Source organism: Cimex lectularius, unplaced genomic scaffold (assembly GCF_000648675.2).
Source record: "Cimex lectularius strain Harlan isolate CLEC.00 unplaced genomic scaffold, Clec_2.1 scaffold252, whole genome shotgun sequence".
NCBI classification, from domain to species: Eukaryota; Metazoa; Arthropoda; class Insecta; order Hemiptera; family Cimicidae; genus Cimex; species Cimex lectularius.
In genome coordinates this window covers 317616-334381 of record NW_019392777.1, presented here as the reverse complement: position 1 = coordinate 334381, position 16766 = coordinate 317616, and the positions used below count along the sequence as shown (strand labels likewise).

At 40.5% G+C, this 16766-nt stretch overlaps 2 protein-coding genes across 6 annotated transcripts; one reads left to right on the top strand and one right to left on the bottom strand.

The window, feature by feature from the left end:
* The first annotated feature begins 1536 nt into the window (after positions 1-1536).
* Positions 1537-10651, top strand: LOC106670896 (aquaporin AQPcic-like). 3 transcript variants are annotated; one of them, XM_014401565.2, is made up of 6 exons: positions 1537-1629; positions 8024-8106; positions 9742-9920; positions 9977-10120; positions 10176-10469; positions 10537-10651. In XM_014401565.2, the coding sequence occupies exons 1-6, from the start codon at positions 1610-1612 to the stop codon at positions 10612-10614; spliced, it is 798 nt and encodes a 265-aa protein (XP_014257051.1). In that variant the 5' UTR covers positions 1537-1609; the 3' UTR covers positions 10615-10651. The 3 variants fall into 3 exon arrangements, with proteins under 3 accessions (XP_014257051.1, XP_014257049.1, XP_014257050.1); XM_014401563.2 differs by lacking the exon at positions 1537-1629 and adding an exon at positions 3604-3750; XM_014401564.2 differs by lacking the exon at positions 1537-1629 and adding an exon at positions 4262-4370.
* Positions 10652-10661: 10 nt separating this feature from the next.
* On the bottom strand, positions 10662-15062 carry LOC106670753 (neprilysin-2-like). Of its 3 annotated transcripts, XM_014401336.2 has the most exons (13): positions 14992-15062; positions 14812-14930; positions 14679-14762; positions 14374-14616; positions 13951-14321; positions 13070-13290; positions 12715-13014; positions 12566-12662; positions 12337-12511; positions 12171-12283; positions 11979-12110; positions 10988-11172; positions 10663-10936 (listed from the first exon to the last, which is right to left on the bottom strand). In XM_014401336.2, the coding sequence occupies exons 1-13, from the start codon at positions 15003-15005 to the stop codon at positions 10780-10782; spliced, it is 2211 nt and encodes a 736-aa protein (XP_014256822.1). In that variant the 5' UTR covers positions 15006-15062; the 3' UTR covers positions 10663-10779. The 3 variants fall into 3 exon arrangements, with proteins under 3 accessions (XP_014256821.1, XP_014256822.1, XP_024083435.1); XM_014401335.2 differs by having other exon boundaries at positions 10662-11172; XM_024227667.1 differs by lacking the exon at positions 10663-10936 and having other exon boundaries at positions 11091-11172; positions 11979-12105.
* Between the last annotated feature and the right edge of the window lie 1704 nt (positions 15063-16766).

Sequence of the window (16766 nt, the reverse complement as noted above, 5' to 3'; positions counted from 1 at the left end):
AAAAAATAGAGCTGTAAGCGGTAAACAACAGAAAAACAGCCAAAAGAGAAATAAAGAAAAAATCACAACGTTTTAAGTTTTGTATGGTTAGGAATGGGTCAGGTTAGGTTTGGTAAGGGTTAGATTAGGTTAGGGAACGGATTAAATACGGATTACGTTTGGTTTGGGATATGTTAAGTTAGGTAAGGTTAGAAAGGGGTTAGGTTAAGTTACGGTAGAGTAAAATATGAGTTAGATTAGGTTTGAGATGACTGAAGTTAGGTTAAGTTACGGAAGGGGTTAAGTAGGAGTAAGGTTAGATTTTAGACGAGGGATGTTAGGTTAGGTTACGGTAGGGTTAAGTACGGGTAGGTTAGGTTTGAGACAAGGGAAGTTAGGTTAGGTTTGGGGGGTTAAGTTAGTTTAGATATGGGTTAAGTTACGAAAGGTTAAGGATGGGTTTGAGACAAGTGATGTTAGGTTACGTTACTCCAGGGTTAAGAACGTGTGAGATTAGGTTTGGCTCGGGTTGTTAAGGAGGGTTATGGATACGTTTAGTTTATAAGAAAAACCTCTTCAATATGAAGTTGTAGGAATTTCTTCCTCCAGTCTTATAACGCTCTAACTTTAGACTATTGTGCCGATGGGTTAAGTTTGGGACATGTTAAGTTAGGTAAGGTTAAGTACGGATTAGATTAGTTTTTAGACGGGGGAAATTAGGTTAGTTAACGGAGGGTTAAGTACGGTTAGGTTACGTTTGAGACGAGGGAAGTTAGGTTAGGTAGGGGTTAAGTTACGAAGGGTTAAGGATGGGTTAGATTAGGTTTGGCTCGGGTTAAGTTACGGAAGGTTATGGATAGTTTAGTTTACTTAAAAGAAAAACCTCTTCAATATGAAGTTGTAGGAATTTCTTCCTCCAGTCTTTTAACTCTCTAACTTTAGTCTATTGTGCCGATGGGTTAGGTTTGGGACATGTTAAGTTAGGTAAGGTTAAGTACGGATTAGATTAGTTTTTAGACGAGGAAAATTAGGTTAGGTAACGGTAGGGCTAAGTACGGTTAGGTTACGTTTGAGACGAGGGAAGTTAGGTTAGCAGGTACGGTTAAGTTAGGATTAGCACGTGCTAAAGTCGGTAGAGTTAGAAACGAATTAGATTAGGTTATGGTAGGGTTAAGTTAGGTTAGGTTACTGTTAGGGGCGGGTTATGTTTGACAATGTGTGGTTACGTAAGGTTAAATTAGTTTAAGGACCAGATAATTATGATAGGTGTAGGTTTAGGCTACATATCCATGCGATTCTGTCTGAGAGTGAAAAACCTGAAACATGGCTTTTTGCAAGCTTTCGGCTTAATTTGCATTATTATTGTTGGACTCCAAAATTAAACTTTTTTTAACCTAAGACAATACACCTAACAACACAGTAGAAATAAAACGAAAAAAAAAAAACAAAAAAAAAACAACAGTTCTCTTTGTCAACCACTTGAATCGTTATCGGGCCCAGATTGGTAAATTATCTATGCAATTTGTAACCCCATTCTCGCTTTTTCAATTTTCAATTTGGCAAGTTCATGAGTGGGCGCCATAGTCAATAAAATCTTTAGATTGCAAGCTATTTCATTATTGCAGTTCAAATGGTCGGCGAAGGACATGGGTACGCATCTCACTCTCTTATCTTTCTTGCATGGACTGGTGATCGTCCTTCCGCTCCATGGGAATCTCCGTATTCTCCTTAATCATCACCGCCCAAAACCATCCCTCATAATGTATGAAGACTGCCAACCGAAATATCTCTTACCACGTTTTAAAAATCGATAACCCCCCTCATCTATCTTCCAACTAAACAACTAACATTTCTTAAGCAAAACCATCGCAAAATGTCTCTGAGCCATCACTAACAAAACCAAATATGTCCTTCCTTAACCGATCTTAACATTAAATATTTCTAACAAAACCAAACTATATGTTAACATCATACATGTTAACAACAACATTAACATGTTAACAACACCGTTTCTAGCTATCTCTAAACCACCTCTATCTCTACATCGTCCACAGACGAAAACCATATTTAATAATTCAAAATCACTTTTATGTATAACTCATCCCCAAACTAATGCCATCCCTAACATAACACTATCAACACCAAATCATTCGCTGACCAAAAGCATATTTAATTATTTCAAAACCATCTCTATCTTTAGCTCATCCAATATCTAATACCATATCTAACAAAACGATCTCTATCGCTAAACCATCTTCTGATCAAAACCAAATTTACTTTCAAAACCATCAACTATCTCTACATCATCTTCTGACCTAAACAATATCGAATTACCGCTAAACAATCTCTAATAAAACTACCTCTGTGTCCAAATCATCCGTTAACCAAAACCATATTTAATTATTTCAAAACCATCTCTATCTCTAGCTCATCCAATATCTAATACCATCTCTAACAAAACGATCCTCATTTCTAAACCATCTTCTGATCAAAACCAAATTTAATTCTCTCAAAACGATCACTATTTCTACATCATCCTCTGACCAAAGCCATATCGAATTACCACTAAACAATCTTTAACAAAACCACCTCTATCTCCAAATCATCCGTTGACCAAAACCATATTTAATTATTTCAAAACCATCTCTATCTCTAGCTCATCCAATATCTAATGCCATCTCTAACAAAACGATCCTCATTTCTAAACTATCTTCTGATCAAAACCAAATTTAATTCTTTCAAAACGATCACTATTTCTACATCATCCTCTGACCAAAGCCATATCGAATTACCACTAAACAATCTTTAAGAAAACCACCTCTATCTCCAAATCATCCGCTAACCAAAACCAAATTTAATTATTTCAAAACCATCTCTGTCTTTAACTCATCCTCTAACTAATACTATCTCTGAGAAAACTATCTCTATCTCTAAATCATCCCCTAAAACAACCATACTTATTTATTCCGAAACTATCTCTAAATTATCCTTTGACGAAAAACCACCTCCACATCCTGTTTCTTAACCATCCCCTGAGCGAAACCATGTACAATTATAACTAAACTTCTCTAACAAAACCGTGCCTCATTTTTTTTAAGCTCACCATAAAGCGTTAAAAACCAACTTTAACTATCCGTAAATCATCTCGAACAAAACCAACTCTATCGCACTAAACAATTTCTAAAAACCCATAATTGACTTTTAACCCTCCCTTACAAAACCACATTTAATTATCTCTAAAACACCCCCTAACCCTAAGCCTATCTAACCAACCTAAACCATCTTTACTGCTGTTTATCCATGCTGTGACGGTCTGCCACTTATTTCGGCCCAGACTCACTGAAGATGGCGGATCAACAGGATGATAGTTAACGACCAATTACAGGTGTGAATCGTGGTGTATGGTATGTCACCATCTTCAACCACCCTTATGACATACTACCGTGATACCGTGTGCATCTCTCTCTAACTTGTCTTAGCCAAAACTAACGTATTTACCGAAGTCGAAAATATGGGGACCATCTTCAGGCGCCAAGATGTAAATCTCGCACTACCGCCGAAGGCCGTCCAAAGCGCGCAATTAGAAATTAGACAAACACCGTGACAATGGTTAAGATTTACCTTATCTCACCTGGTTGCAAGGGCGACGCAATGTCGCAATGTCGCCTATTCAACTAAATCAGTCACGTTCAGTTGCGCGACCAGTCCGGCCGAAGGAGGGAATTCGGTTCTAGCAGTCATGGCCTATTTGCAAGTCTCGTCTCAAGCCAGGTAAGTCCCTCCGGTTAGAACTTTGTTTTAAAGGAATCTCAACTAACTTACGGTCGAATTTCTTGAACATCGCCCCAGTTAGCAAGGGTGCAGTAAGGAAACAGCGATGCTAGGCGGACCCAAGGTGCAAGTATCTTTATACCGTATCTGTAGGAGGTCGTGAATTGTAGTTAATTATGTTTATTGATGGATTATTGAGGTTTAATTGTTGTCTTTTGAGTTAAGAGTTGTCCGGTGGTCTTCCCTTCGTGTAATTGGACAAAAATGGGGATGCAGTGTGGTTGTAGGTTAGATGTCGGTACTCCTCAGAGTGGTTCTTTTCCGTATCGTCCCTGGGGATGTTTCGGCCCCGGAGGCCCGGTTCTTAGATAGTCGGGTCAGCGGGTTTCTGTACCGAGGGCGACGTGCGGCCCCGCGAGGACCCGTTAATCGGTTGTCGCGTCTCTCCGGCCGGAATCGCCTCGAGGTGGGGGTTGGCTGGTGGGGAAAGGAAAGACGTCGGAAGCGAGATCGGCATTCGACGAGAAAACAGGAGTCGGCCCGCGACATCCTCCAGCATTCTTCCGATCGTCTACATCTCCACGGCCAATGGAGAGTAAACCGGGCAGGTTCATCTACACGTGAGTCCATCCTCACCTATTAAATCCCCCCTTTAAAAGAACTTAGCAAGTAAAAGCAAACATCATCAACACCAATTTCCTCCACGAAGAAGAGTTCCTGAACATCGCCAAAACAAAAATCACCCTCCTCGAGGTCACCCGGTTGCATCATTATTTTATATATCGTTACTGAAGAGGCGGAAAAAATCCCGAGCTAATCCTTGCATCACTTGATAAACGATTAACACATTTCACATGTTAAGTGTAACGTGTTATGTACGGATATCTATCAGATTTTGATCGTCCATACCCATCTCGACATATGTTCCGTAACTTTTATAAACAACCAGAAGTCAAACAATATCTCAATATTTTTATCCTATCTCTAATTATGCGTAACGATTACTAAACATCACTGACAATCTCTAACAAAACTATAAACTGATCCTATCACAAACCATAGTGATAGATGCTCCCCATAATAAATCATCTGGTGGTTACATATCAGACACCACGTTGTTTTAAAATAAATAAGGTTTGATAGAGATGTATTTGTTAGAGATGGTTACTCACCAGACACGATTGATGGTTTACTAAGGATGGATAGAGATGGTTTCGCTCAAATGTTAAATCACCAAATACCACGGTTGTTTAGATGGAATAAAGTTCGATGGAGATGATTTTTTTAGATGGTTACAAATCAGGCAATAGGGTGCTTTATAGAGAATAAAGTTGGACATAAATGATTTTTAAAAAATGGTTACACAGCGGTTTAAATAACAAAGTTGGATAGAGATGTTTTTTTAGATGATTACACACTAAGAACCTCGGTGGTTTAAGTTAAGGTTCGATAAGATTGATTAGAAATGATTTTTGTAAACGGTTACTCACCGGACTACACGACGGTTTAGATAGAACAAAGTTGGATAGAGATGTATTTGTTAGAGATGGTTATTCACCACATAACATGATAGATCTGGTGAATTTAGATATAATATGGGTGGGTAGAGATGGTTCCGTTAGTGTTTAGTCACCAGATATCACGGTTTTTTTAGATGGAATAAAGTTTGATACAGATGATTTTTTTAAGAGATGGTTTCAAACCAGGAAATAATATGGTATATATAGAATAAGTTTGGACATAGATGATTTTTTTTAAAACATGGTTATACACAGATTTAAATAACAAGGTTGGATAGAAATGGTTTTTTAGATGGGTACACACCAAGAACCACGGTGGTTTAGGTGGAATAAGGTAAGTTGATTAAGTTGATTTTTTTAGAAATGGTTACACACTGGATTACAATACAGTTTAAATAGAACAAAGTTGATAGACATGTTTTTTTAAGACATACTCGCCAGACACCACGACGGCTTATATAGAAGAAGGTTGGACAGAGATGGTTTTATTTAGAGATGTTGTTAGAGAGGTGTTAAAGATTTAACACCAGACACGACGGTGATTTAGATAGAATAAAGTTGGATAGATATGATTTTTTAAAGATGGTTACACGCAGACACCACAGTGGTTTAGATAGAATAAAGTTGGATATTTTTAAAAAGAAATCATCTCTAACCATTCTATCTTACCTATCGTGGTGTCTGGTAAATGATCAATTTCCTTGATTACTTCTAATCATCACCCCCATAACTATAGTGGTATATGGTGAGTGATCATCTGTAACAACACCGTCTAACCAACCTTATATTAACCTAAACCATCGTGGAATCTGGTGTGTAACAATCTCTAACAAAATCACTATTATTCCTCCAACTATTTTGGTATCTTGCGTGTGACCCTTTTACGACCATCCCGTCAAGGGGCTTAAACCTTAAAAAGCTCAGCGTGGGCGACTTTGAAACGTGCTTTTGAATAGAGGATGGTCGTTTCACGGCCTTGGTCTACTTGATTAATTTTAATCTCGACGACTTATTTAAGCGCTTAGCCTGGAAAACCCTATCATTTAATCGCTTATCCGAAGGGGCAATCTTTTTATTCTACGTACATTTCCTTCTTTTCCACATTACTGTCCTCCTTTTCCTTATCATACTTTATTTTTTTAAATGCATTTTTATTGCTATTATTTCCTTAAAAAAAGGGAATAAAAGGTCGGCCAAAGCCATTAATAAAAATTAAGGACAGGAAAAAGGAAACGGGCGATTATCACCACAGTCTTCTAACACTTTCGAAAATGATTTTAATGTTTTTTTATTTTATTATGCAATGTTCAAATGTTAAAAATTCACAGCGCTTTCTCATTTAAACTGAACGCTTGTTAACGACCACCATGGGAGGCACATCTGCACCAAATTGCCCTTCAAATCCATTAAAGTCCCCACCCCATTATTTATACGAAATGTAAACTAAAGACGACAACGTGTTTGTTGGATGCTTGGAGAGTGTTAGGGACGGTTGCACAATGGGTGTTCGTATTCACAAGGGTGGGTAGATATGGTTTGGACGGTGGTGGTTTAGGGTAGTTATACGTCATACACCACGATGGTTTGACATAAGGGTGGTCAGATATGGTTTAGAAGAATGTTAGAAATGGTCATTTACCGAATACCACGATAGTTTGGGATGAGGACGGTTTGGTTAGAGATCGTTTACACACCAGATACTACGGTGGTTTAAATAGAATTAGGGAGGATAGAGATGGTTAGTGATATTTACTCACTAGACAACACGATGATTTAAATATAATAAGGTCGGATAGAGATTTTACTCATCAGATAGTTATGATGGTTTGGTTAGAGTTCATTAGGATGGGATTACACTCAAGGTGGTTTTGTTAGAAATGGCCACCCATCTGATACCAAGGTATTTTAGGATAAGGATGGTATGGTTAGAAATGTCAATATACCAGGATAACACGATAAATTGGAAGGTTTGTCACAGATGGTCGTTCATACCAGTTAACACGATGGGGTTTAGCCAAGTTCAATAATTATTGATAAAGGAAAGTTCAGACATTTTTATAACATTTTCAATATTTTAAATACATCCGACAGACCGAAAACAGCCAGGACAAGCGGCCCCACTGCGCGGGTTGAAAAACCTTACAAAATCCGAGCGAAATTCTGCGTCCAACGACGCCCCCCCGTTCGTCGAATGCGGTTTTTTTCATAAACATGGCGACTAGAACAAGAGAAACGCCGATATACAAGAAGTTCAATGACAGCCAAAAGAAGAACACAGCGAAAACCACCGGGTTTTCTACATATTTTCCTGGTTTAAACTCGGCAAACATTCGTTTAAAACACGGAAACACAGACGGAATTGAGTCTTGTAAAAATGGCGTATTTCTTATATTAAAAGAATGGTTTTGGTTTTGACCACAAACGGTCAAGGAGTGGAAATCTCTTTCATTTTGTAAAAACTGTTTAACAATCACCCTCAAATCGTCAAGTGGGGTAATAAAATTATTATTATACCTCTTCGGCCTTGCAGGCTGTTGCGTAAAGAGTCAATGTGTACGCCGTCGCACGACACCCAAATCACAAAAATACGACTTTCGGAAGAGTGCAAACAAAATGTTTTACAGCTTCGAGGGGGGAGGCTTTAAAAAGCATTAAAAGTTATGCAATGGGTTTAGTTCAGAAGCCGTCGGCGACAAATAATAAATAAAATAAAAAAATCCAATTTCTTATATTTTTTTTTTTTTGTTCCGCAGGGTTTCAGACGATGCGAAGCTGTCGGTCGAGTGTGCTGCGGACAACAACATAAAGATCGACGTGGACCAAGGAGCAAAGACGAGTAAGCAACAACCGGCAATAAAAATGAAAAGCCCCCCGCTAATCTTTTTACAACCCTTTATTAGCATAATAGATAATATTTTACCACATTGTCAACAGAAGTGTACAAAATGTATTTTAGAAACGCCGCGACGTGGATGTATCTGTTCCGGATAGATTTGACGGACGGGTACCTAATATACGATTATCAATGTTTAACATTTCGATGCTAAATAGATTGATGCCGATAATCGATTATAAATAAAAATGGTTGATAACCCATAATAAGAAAACGGCTAGCAATCGCTGTTACAAAAGATGGTTGGCAATCGATTATTAGAAAACGTGGCCGAACATCGATTGTTAGAAAACATGGCTGTCGATCTATTGTTACAAAACATGGCTGACAATCGATTATTAGAAAACATGACTGACGATCGATGTTAGAAAGCATGGCTGACGTTCGATTGTTACAAAACATGGGTGACAATTGATTATTAGAAAACATGGCAGACTATCAATTACAAGAAAACACGGCTAACAATCGATTATAATACAACATGACTGACAATCGATTGTTAGAAAACATGAATGACGATCGATTGTTAGAAAACATGGCTGACGATATAATATCAGAAAACATGGCTCACGATCGATTATAATACAACATGACTGACAATCGATTGTTAGAAAACATGGCTGTCAATTGATTATTAGAAAACATGGCAGACTATCAATTACAAGAAAACACGGCCAACCATCGATTATAATACAACATGACTGAAAATCGATTGTTAGAAAACATGACTGACGTACGATTGCTACAAAACATGGCTGACGATATATCAGAAAACATGGCTGACGATCGATTGTTACAAAACATGGCCGACCATCGATTTCAATAAAACATGGACAACTGATTATTAGAAAACATGGCCGATAATCGATGATAAGAAAACATGGCTGACAATAGACCAATTTGAAATATGGTTCACAATCGATTAGGGAGGACATGAGCGATAATCGATTAGGATAAAAATGGCTAAGAATCGATATGCGTGAAAACGCGGCCGATAATCAATTGTAAAATAAAAATCGATTATTAGCATATATAGATTTCAATCGATTCATATCAAATTCATCATTCATATCAGCTCTAATTAATAGCAATGCTTCTTACCGATTATGCAGATTGTAGTAAAAAAAATTGATAAACCTACCAAAGTCTTGTTGAAATCGATTATCGATTATGTGTACTATTTGATAATCGATTACCAAACGGATAGAGGTTAAATCGTACACCCCATTTTTGAAGTTCTGACAACTAAAACCAAACTACAAAAACACCAAAATCCGATGTGGCAGCTTGGCATAAAAGAAAGTCTTGGCAGTTATGGCAAACGGAGTGGGAAACGACTTCTAATGTCAAACTTAGGGAGATAAAAAATAGTGTAAAACCCCACAAGTTGTGGGGGGGGGGTGTCCGGAGCGTGTGATGCTGCCGGGGCCCTGGTTCCCGCTATTGGGGGGTTCCTGAGCTGTGGCCCAATCTCCACCCGGCTTGAAATTTTTTAAGGCGGAAAATGACCCAAAGCGGTTGATCGCCTTTTATAATTTATATAAAAAAAAAAACAAAAAAAACCACTCTATTTTTCAGACGATGCCGTGATAAACCCTCTGAGAACGTACGCCGAGGTTTTCCTCGCGGAGGCGTTGGCCACCGGCTTCCTCCTATCTATCGGCTGCATGTCCTGTGTCGAAGGCGTCACCCCGACTCCGGTCACCGACTTCCACTCCGCAGTCGCTTTCGGCTTTCTCGTTACCATTTTAATATCTGTACGTTTTTCGAAAAATTCTTGGTTGTACGTGTGAAAGGTTTTTTTTTGGTTTAGGTTTTCGGGCATATATCATCTGCCCATATGAACCCAGCGTTGACGATAACCTTCTACCTCCTCGGCCGCATATCCCTCCCGATGGTCTTCGTCTACTTCTCGGCCGAGGTGTTCGGGGCTGTGGTCGGCGTCGGCCTTGTCAAGGTAATGACCTGGGGGGGATTTAATTTCAAAATACTGACTTTGATCGGTTCGTCAGCTTGTGACACCACCTGAGCTCTTCGGTCCAACCCTGTGCGTCACGAGACTCGGCGATGCTATCCAACCGGTTCAAGGACTAGCCGTCGAGTTCGCCATCACGTTCGTGCTCGCCCTACTTGTCTGCGCCATGAACGACAAGAGGACGGCGGCTCTGCAGGATTCGGGGTCGATCAAGTTCGGTACTGTCATCATCGCGATGTCCTTAGCCGCCGGGAAGTACACCGGAGCGAGCATGAACCCGGCCAGGTCGCTGGCTCCTGCCATCTGGAGCAATTACTGGACAGCCCATTGGGTAAGTGACCCAGACCAAACCAACTAAAAAAACAACAACATAAAACACTAAAAATATTGTTTTCCAGATCTACTGGGCAGGTCCGATCGCTGCTGGCATAGCTGCACCCTTGCTCTACATACACTGCTTCAACAAGGAAAATTAAACCACCTTTTTTGTAAATAAAATGTACATAAAACCACTTTTATATGGTTATTTTTGTTAACCTAAAGTCAAAATTGCTACAAGCTTTTGGGTCTTCTTGGTACTCAGTGGTACTTTGGTGTTCAACTAAAATAACAGGTTGAGAAAGTTAGTGAATACGTTTATTTCACCAGAGAGTGCATTTTTTCAACGGGTTCATCTCGGTCCCGAGAGGACAGTCGAAGTCTTCGGCGAACTCGTCCAGATTAGACATGGAACCGACGACCCTGGCATGGGAAGAGAGCTTTGAGCTTGTGATCATCATGTGCCTCAGGGTTTCCGTCCTAAAAAAAATCAGTCGGTTTTCGAGATTTTTCATAGTCAACCTTGACAACCTGTAAGTTGAGCACATGACATTGGCCGCGCTGATCCAGAACATTTGTGACGGCGTGTACACTTCCAGCCCGGGGGCCCAGAAATCTGTACCGTCTTCCCCGATCCAATTTTTGTACGCCTTGTACGCATATCTAAAACCAGAGACATCTGCGATGTTCTCGCCCAGGGTCGAGGTGCCGTCCACCTGGAACGGGAATAAGTCTCACTTGCCGAAATGTACACGTGAGTCATGTACCAATCGATTTTAGGAAATCATGGAAGGCAAGTCATTATAAGAACACAGCTGACAATGGATTTTAAGAAAATATGGCTGACGATCGATTGTTAGAAAACATTGCTGAATGTCAATTAATAGGAAACATGAATGACGGTCCATTGTAAGAAAACACGGCTGACGATTTGATTTTTAGAAAACATGGCAGACGATCGATCATTAGAAAATCTGACTGACGATCTATTGATAGAAAACATGGCTAATGATCGATTGTTAGAAAATCTGGCTGACAATAGATTATAATAAACATGACTGATAATCGATTGTTAGAAAACATGAATGACGATCGATTGTTAGAAAACATGGCTGACGATTCGATTTTTTGAAAACATGGCAGACGATCGTTCATTAGAAAATCTGGCTGACGATCGATTGATAGAAAACATGGCTGACGATGGATTGTTAGAAAATCTGGCTGACAATCGATTATAATAAACATGACTGACAATCGATTGTTATAAAACATGAATGACGATCGATTGTTGGCTAACAATAATTTGAAATATGATTCACAATCGATTAGGAGAAAAATGGTTGAGATTCCATTGCGTGAAAACGTGGCCAACCATCGATTGCAGCAATAAACCATGGATGACGATAGATTATTAGAAAACATGACTGACGATCAAATGTCAGAAAACATGATCTCATCTGCGTGAAGGTAAAACAACCAAATGTACCAAAGTACAATATATTGTACTTATACCAAAGCTCACCTTCATACCCGCCTGTACGTCCGTGTAGTTGCTGTATTTTTCAACGAAGCATTGGGCCAATTTCATATATTTGCATTTTGTTCTTATAAAACTTTTGTCCTCGTGGCTCCTCTTCTGTCTGAACAGCCTTCCCTTTGAAGAAAAGTACGAATTTTAATCCACAAAACAAAAATCCATCCTCTTTGATGTTACCTCCTCGTCGAAAGCGTGCATTAAAGTCCGCCCTATGATGAACCCCATTTGGGCGAATGTCATCCAACCCGGCGTTTCGCGGGACGCATCCCACAGGTTCGCAGGAGGCAGGTCTGGAACGAGACAGTCATGATTTACAGCCCATGATCCGATCATAATGACGTACAGAAGAATTTCCCATCGACGTCGTACACCGGGTCCACGCCGAGTGAGAATTCGCCCATCCTCGCCCATAACGAAATCTCGCTCGGAAACTTTAAATACTCGCGTCTCTTCGCCTGTTTGAACTTCATCACGGCAAGCCCTCCGTCCAAGTAGGTCGCGTTCTTATCGATGGTGAGCTGTGGGGACGATTCTACTTGTACTAACTTCTACCACTCGGTCTCTTAGTTTACCTCTTTGTAGTATTCGGCTATTAAGGTCTTGTTGAGGAGTTCTTCTTGATAGACACTGATGACAATGTTATAGTCCAGCCTGTATGCAGAAAAATACCTGGAAGACATTCCTTTAGACTAGCACTTGAAACCTCAGCCTCCTCGCCTACCTCGTCGAGTAGTCCATCCAATCCAAGACTTCAAACGCCTTGTTCAGTTCTTTCTTTACAGAATCTACCATAAAGAGGGCTAGGTTTTTGGCAGTGTCGTTGAGAGTTTCCTGGTAGACGTATGCGACGGCCATGGCTAGGTTTCCCATCACGAAATCGCAGCAGGACCAGGCTAAACCTGGGCGAGATTCAACGCCGGTCATCGCTTTCAAAACTCGATTACGGCTTTGTGTGAACTTCGACGTCAAGAAAAGGACCGAAGAATCGACCGTCCTCCAAAGGATGTAGTTTGCGATGGTCCTGGAAAAAATGTTCGGATCATCTCTGAAGGAATAAAGGCGTACCTCGCCGCCACCTTTTCGGGGTCCTCTCCAGCAGGCTTTCGAGTCCGGCTAGGTACTTAGGCGCGAAAACGAGCACCCGTTGATCGTCCGAAAGAACTTTGCCGTCCGGCCAAACTAAACTCATAATATACTCCTTCCAGGGGATCGACGGGAACTTGGTCGACATCTCCCGGATCGTCATGACTTTGTACATTTTCTTGTAGTTCATACGTTCCCTCCTCGGGTGAGAAAGCTGAAATAACTGAAATTGTAAGGTTTGGGAACTCGGAGGGTCCATTTTGGGCCACCTTCCCACACGACCGTTTTTGACTCTACCCTTGCCACCCCAAATACCTCACTCCACTCTGAACTAACCGTCAAACCTTTTACCATCCCAAACAACTCTGATCAACCTTAACATATCTTAATTATCCCTACCCATTACTAACCAGCTCTAACTAACCATTGCTGTTTAACCTTCTCTAGTCTACCTCAAACATACCTAACAATCTTTAGCCAACTCTAACATACCACTTCTTACAATCCTCACACTGTCCACCTTTCCCCTTCTTCACCATCTCTACTAGCCATAACTAACCATCTTTATCGAACCCTCTCTTACTAGCATCTAACAGGTCACCTCCTACCAACTTTAAACACCATTCATTCAAAATGAATATGACTAACTCCCATCACCTCTATTTTTTACCATCTCGAACAATTCTGACCAACTTTAACGCATCAATCCATACCGTTTACTCACCATGGTAAACCTTAACTGACCTAAAAAATATTGAGTAATAACTTTTAACCACCTCTGAAGACGGTAAGAAGCCGAAATGTGTCTGACATGCCAAAGAAGCGAGGGCAGGCGGACCAGTATGATCGGAAAGGATCAAATACAAGGTTTTACCTTAGCCAGTTCGATCTCGAACTGTAACGACTGTAGCATCTCATTCTCAGCCCGAAGTAAGTCACCTTTGAGCAAGACGGCCACTTCGACCATGTAATTGTAGTAACTCTTGACAACCGGGTTTTCCTCCCCTTCAACCATGTACTCACGATCGACGCCCAGCGAAGGCTGGTCCAACTTGGGAATCATGACGTTCGGGTAGAACGGATCCTCCGAGACGCCGAATCTGACGAGGAATTCGACGTCCACGCCCCATTCGGACAAACGGTACGTCGCGTCCGTCCACGTCCATGTGGCCTGAGGCCAGGCGTCCTCCAGGACGGGCCAACCCCCTACACTCTCAAATATTTTGAAGAGCGTATTATGCCCGGCTGAAAAAAGTTACTCTAGTACACTATGCTAACACGTTTTGACAGAACTTACTTTTACTTTTGCATAATTTATAGACGGATAATGCTTCGGCAAACGGGCCGAAGTTTTCATGGTCCCCGGGATCTTCGAAGATCGAGATCATGTAGCCCCTAAGCATCTCTTTCAGTGTAGTGCTGCGACTCAGGACGATCTGTTCGTCGGGTATGTAGCTCGTACTTTGCAGGCCGCAGGCGAACCTGTAGAAATCATTGCACGGCATGGCATCTTTGTCCATGCTGGACAGAATGGCAGACGCTTTGGAAAGCCGATAAAAAAGATCAACAAACTTGATGGGAATTAGAATAAGAAACAATTACCAGCCTCCAGGCATTTTTCAGCCGTGCACATATCATCTGCAATAGGAGGCGTTGTAACTTCAGCCCACTCTACCACCTCTGAAACTTCAAAAAACTCTCAACACCCTGGAAAAGATTTACTGTCTAATTATACCTTCAGTTTGGGCAGTTTGGAAGAAAATAACGATAAACATAGCACATACGAGGACAAAGAGCAGGACAACAGGAATCAGCACCTTTTCCAGAAGAGTCTTCCTCTTCCAACAACCACCTCTGTTAAATTATTAAAAAATCATACATGAACACTCATGGTCACCGATAAAAGACAACTCACTCTGCATCGCTCATCTCGCTCAAAGACCTGACTGTCTCTGTAGGTTCCGGACTACCTCAGACCCCTCCTGTACGTCTCTCAATTGTTAATTAGTAACAATAAACTGATTCGAGCGACTCTCGGCTGGAATTGGGACCAATTGTGACGGGGACGTGACAAGGAACGTGGGCGGTGCATTTTGATGCATACATCGTTTAAGAGCGGAGCGTGGGCCGGCCTTTACTTCCTTCCCCTCAACGAGTGAGTTCAATTAGCGCGGTTAACATCTTGTAAACCTTGCAATAGCGAAACGTTGATGATGGCTGGAGAATGAAGAATATGAAGATAAGAAGGGGACCGAACATCAATGATAGTTTGGGTTTAGTCAGCCAATCGCCAGATACCATAATAGTTTGGGATAAGATCGGTTTGGTTAGAGATGGTTTGGAAAGGATTACACCAGATACCAACATAGTTCGGATAAGGACAAACAGTAAGCAGTACGATAGTAATTGGGTTAAGGATGGTATTGTCACGCCTCTAATCGCCAGTACGATGGGCAGGGGCGGGAGCGGATTATCTTTTCCGTCTCTTATGATCAGAGCGGGGGACTCACTCCTGCCCTGTCTTTGGTGCTGTCCAGACGATTTTAATTAGAAATTTTTCTTTCAAGGTGAGTCAAGGCTCCCCCTTAGTTATTCAAGGTTTTTTTATTTCTCCCAGAAAACGTATTTTGTTTCTTTAAAATTTGAAGTTGTAATTTTATTTGTAAATACATTTTGAGTTGAGATTTTGTTTTGTTATTTTTTTTTTAATTTAAAACTGGCGAGAGAGCCGGACCATAAATTTTTGGTACACCCTTTGAGGTCAAGCAAATACCCAAGGGGTTACATGGTAGCAGAGCGAACAAATAGCGCTTAAACTTTGCTGTTTGATTATAACTAAAATTTTAACTTATTAAAGTATATATATTACACAGGGCGGGCGACCAGGACCCGAGGGGTTAAANTCCTATGTATATTTTTAATGTGGCCTTTCCAATCAAGTTTCCTATCTAGCGTTATCCCTAGGAACTTGATTGTATCCTTTAATTTTAATTCAATGCCCTGACATTTTGGGTTTTTAAAATTACCTATTGATCTTCTCCTGCTGAACATTATCAGTTCCAGTTTAGCAGGATTTATCGAAAGACCTTTGTCGCTACACCATCCGACTTATTAAAGTAAGATCTTTTAATTTTTTTTCTCTAAGGAACAGGAAGATGTCTGATCCAGTTCAGTGTTTAACATATGCCAAGTTTGTGCAAAAAGATGAAGGGTGCGTTTGTAATAAATGTGAAGGGTCTTTTCATTTTAGGTGCACACGTTTAGCTTCACGGGAGACACGTAAAAATGAGTTTCGAACGAAGGGAGAAATGGAAGTGTGGCAATTGCTCCGGTAACACCGACCCCATAGCTATAAAAACTATTAACAATGACATAGTAACATTGAAACACGAAAATACACAATTAAAAAAGCAGACAGAGGCCTTAAATAACAAACTGGACCAAATTTTGACATTGTTAGGAACGCTGACTTTCAACAAATCTACAATAGAAAGTACAGACATACAAGAAAACACAACAAAATTGGATACCATCACAAAAATAAATAATACCGTTCATTCGGACGACGAAACAAATAAACTCCCCGAGACTCTTAAAGAAAAAATTCTCAGATCAGCAACGGTCGAACAAAAACCAGTATTAAAATTACCTAAGTATTTGGAAGACGTTATTAAAGACGTACCGAGATTA

Bases quoted from the DNA above. Each gene is read 5' to 3' on its own strand.
- LOC106670896 (XM_014401563.2), top strand. From the start codon at position 3,719: ATGGCCTATTTGCAAGTCTCGTCTCAAGCCAG. The intron at 3,751-8,023 runs GTAAGTCCCTCC...TTTGTTCCGCAG, and splicing joins CAAGTCTCGTCTCAAGCCAG to GGTTTCAGACGATGCGAAGC. The intron at 8,107-9,741 runs GTAAGCAACAAC...TCTATTTTTCAG, and splicing joins GGACCAAGGAGCAAAGACGA to ACGATGCCGTGATAAACCCT.
- LOC106670753 (XM_014401335.2), bottom strand. The intron at 14,617-14,678 runs GTAATTGTTTCT...GGCTTTCCAAAG, and splicing joins TGAAAAATGCCTGGAGGCTG to CGTCTGCCATTCTGTCCAGC. The intron at 13,015-13,069 runs GTGGCGGCGAGG...CATTTTTTCCAG, and splicing joins CTGGAGAGGACCCCGAAAAG to GACCATCGCAAACTACATCC.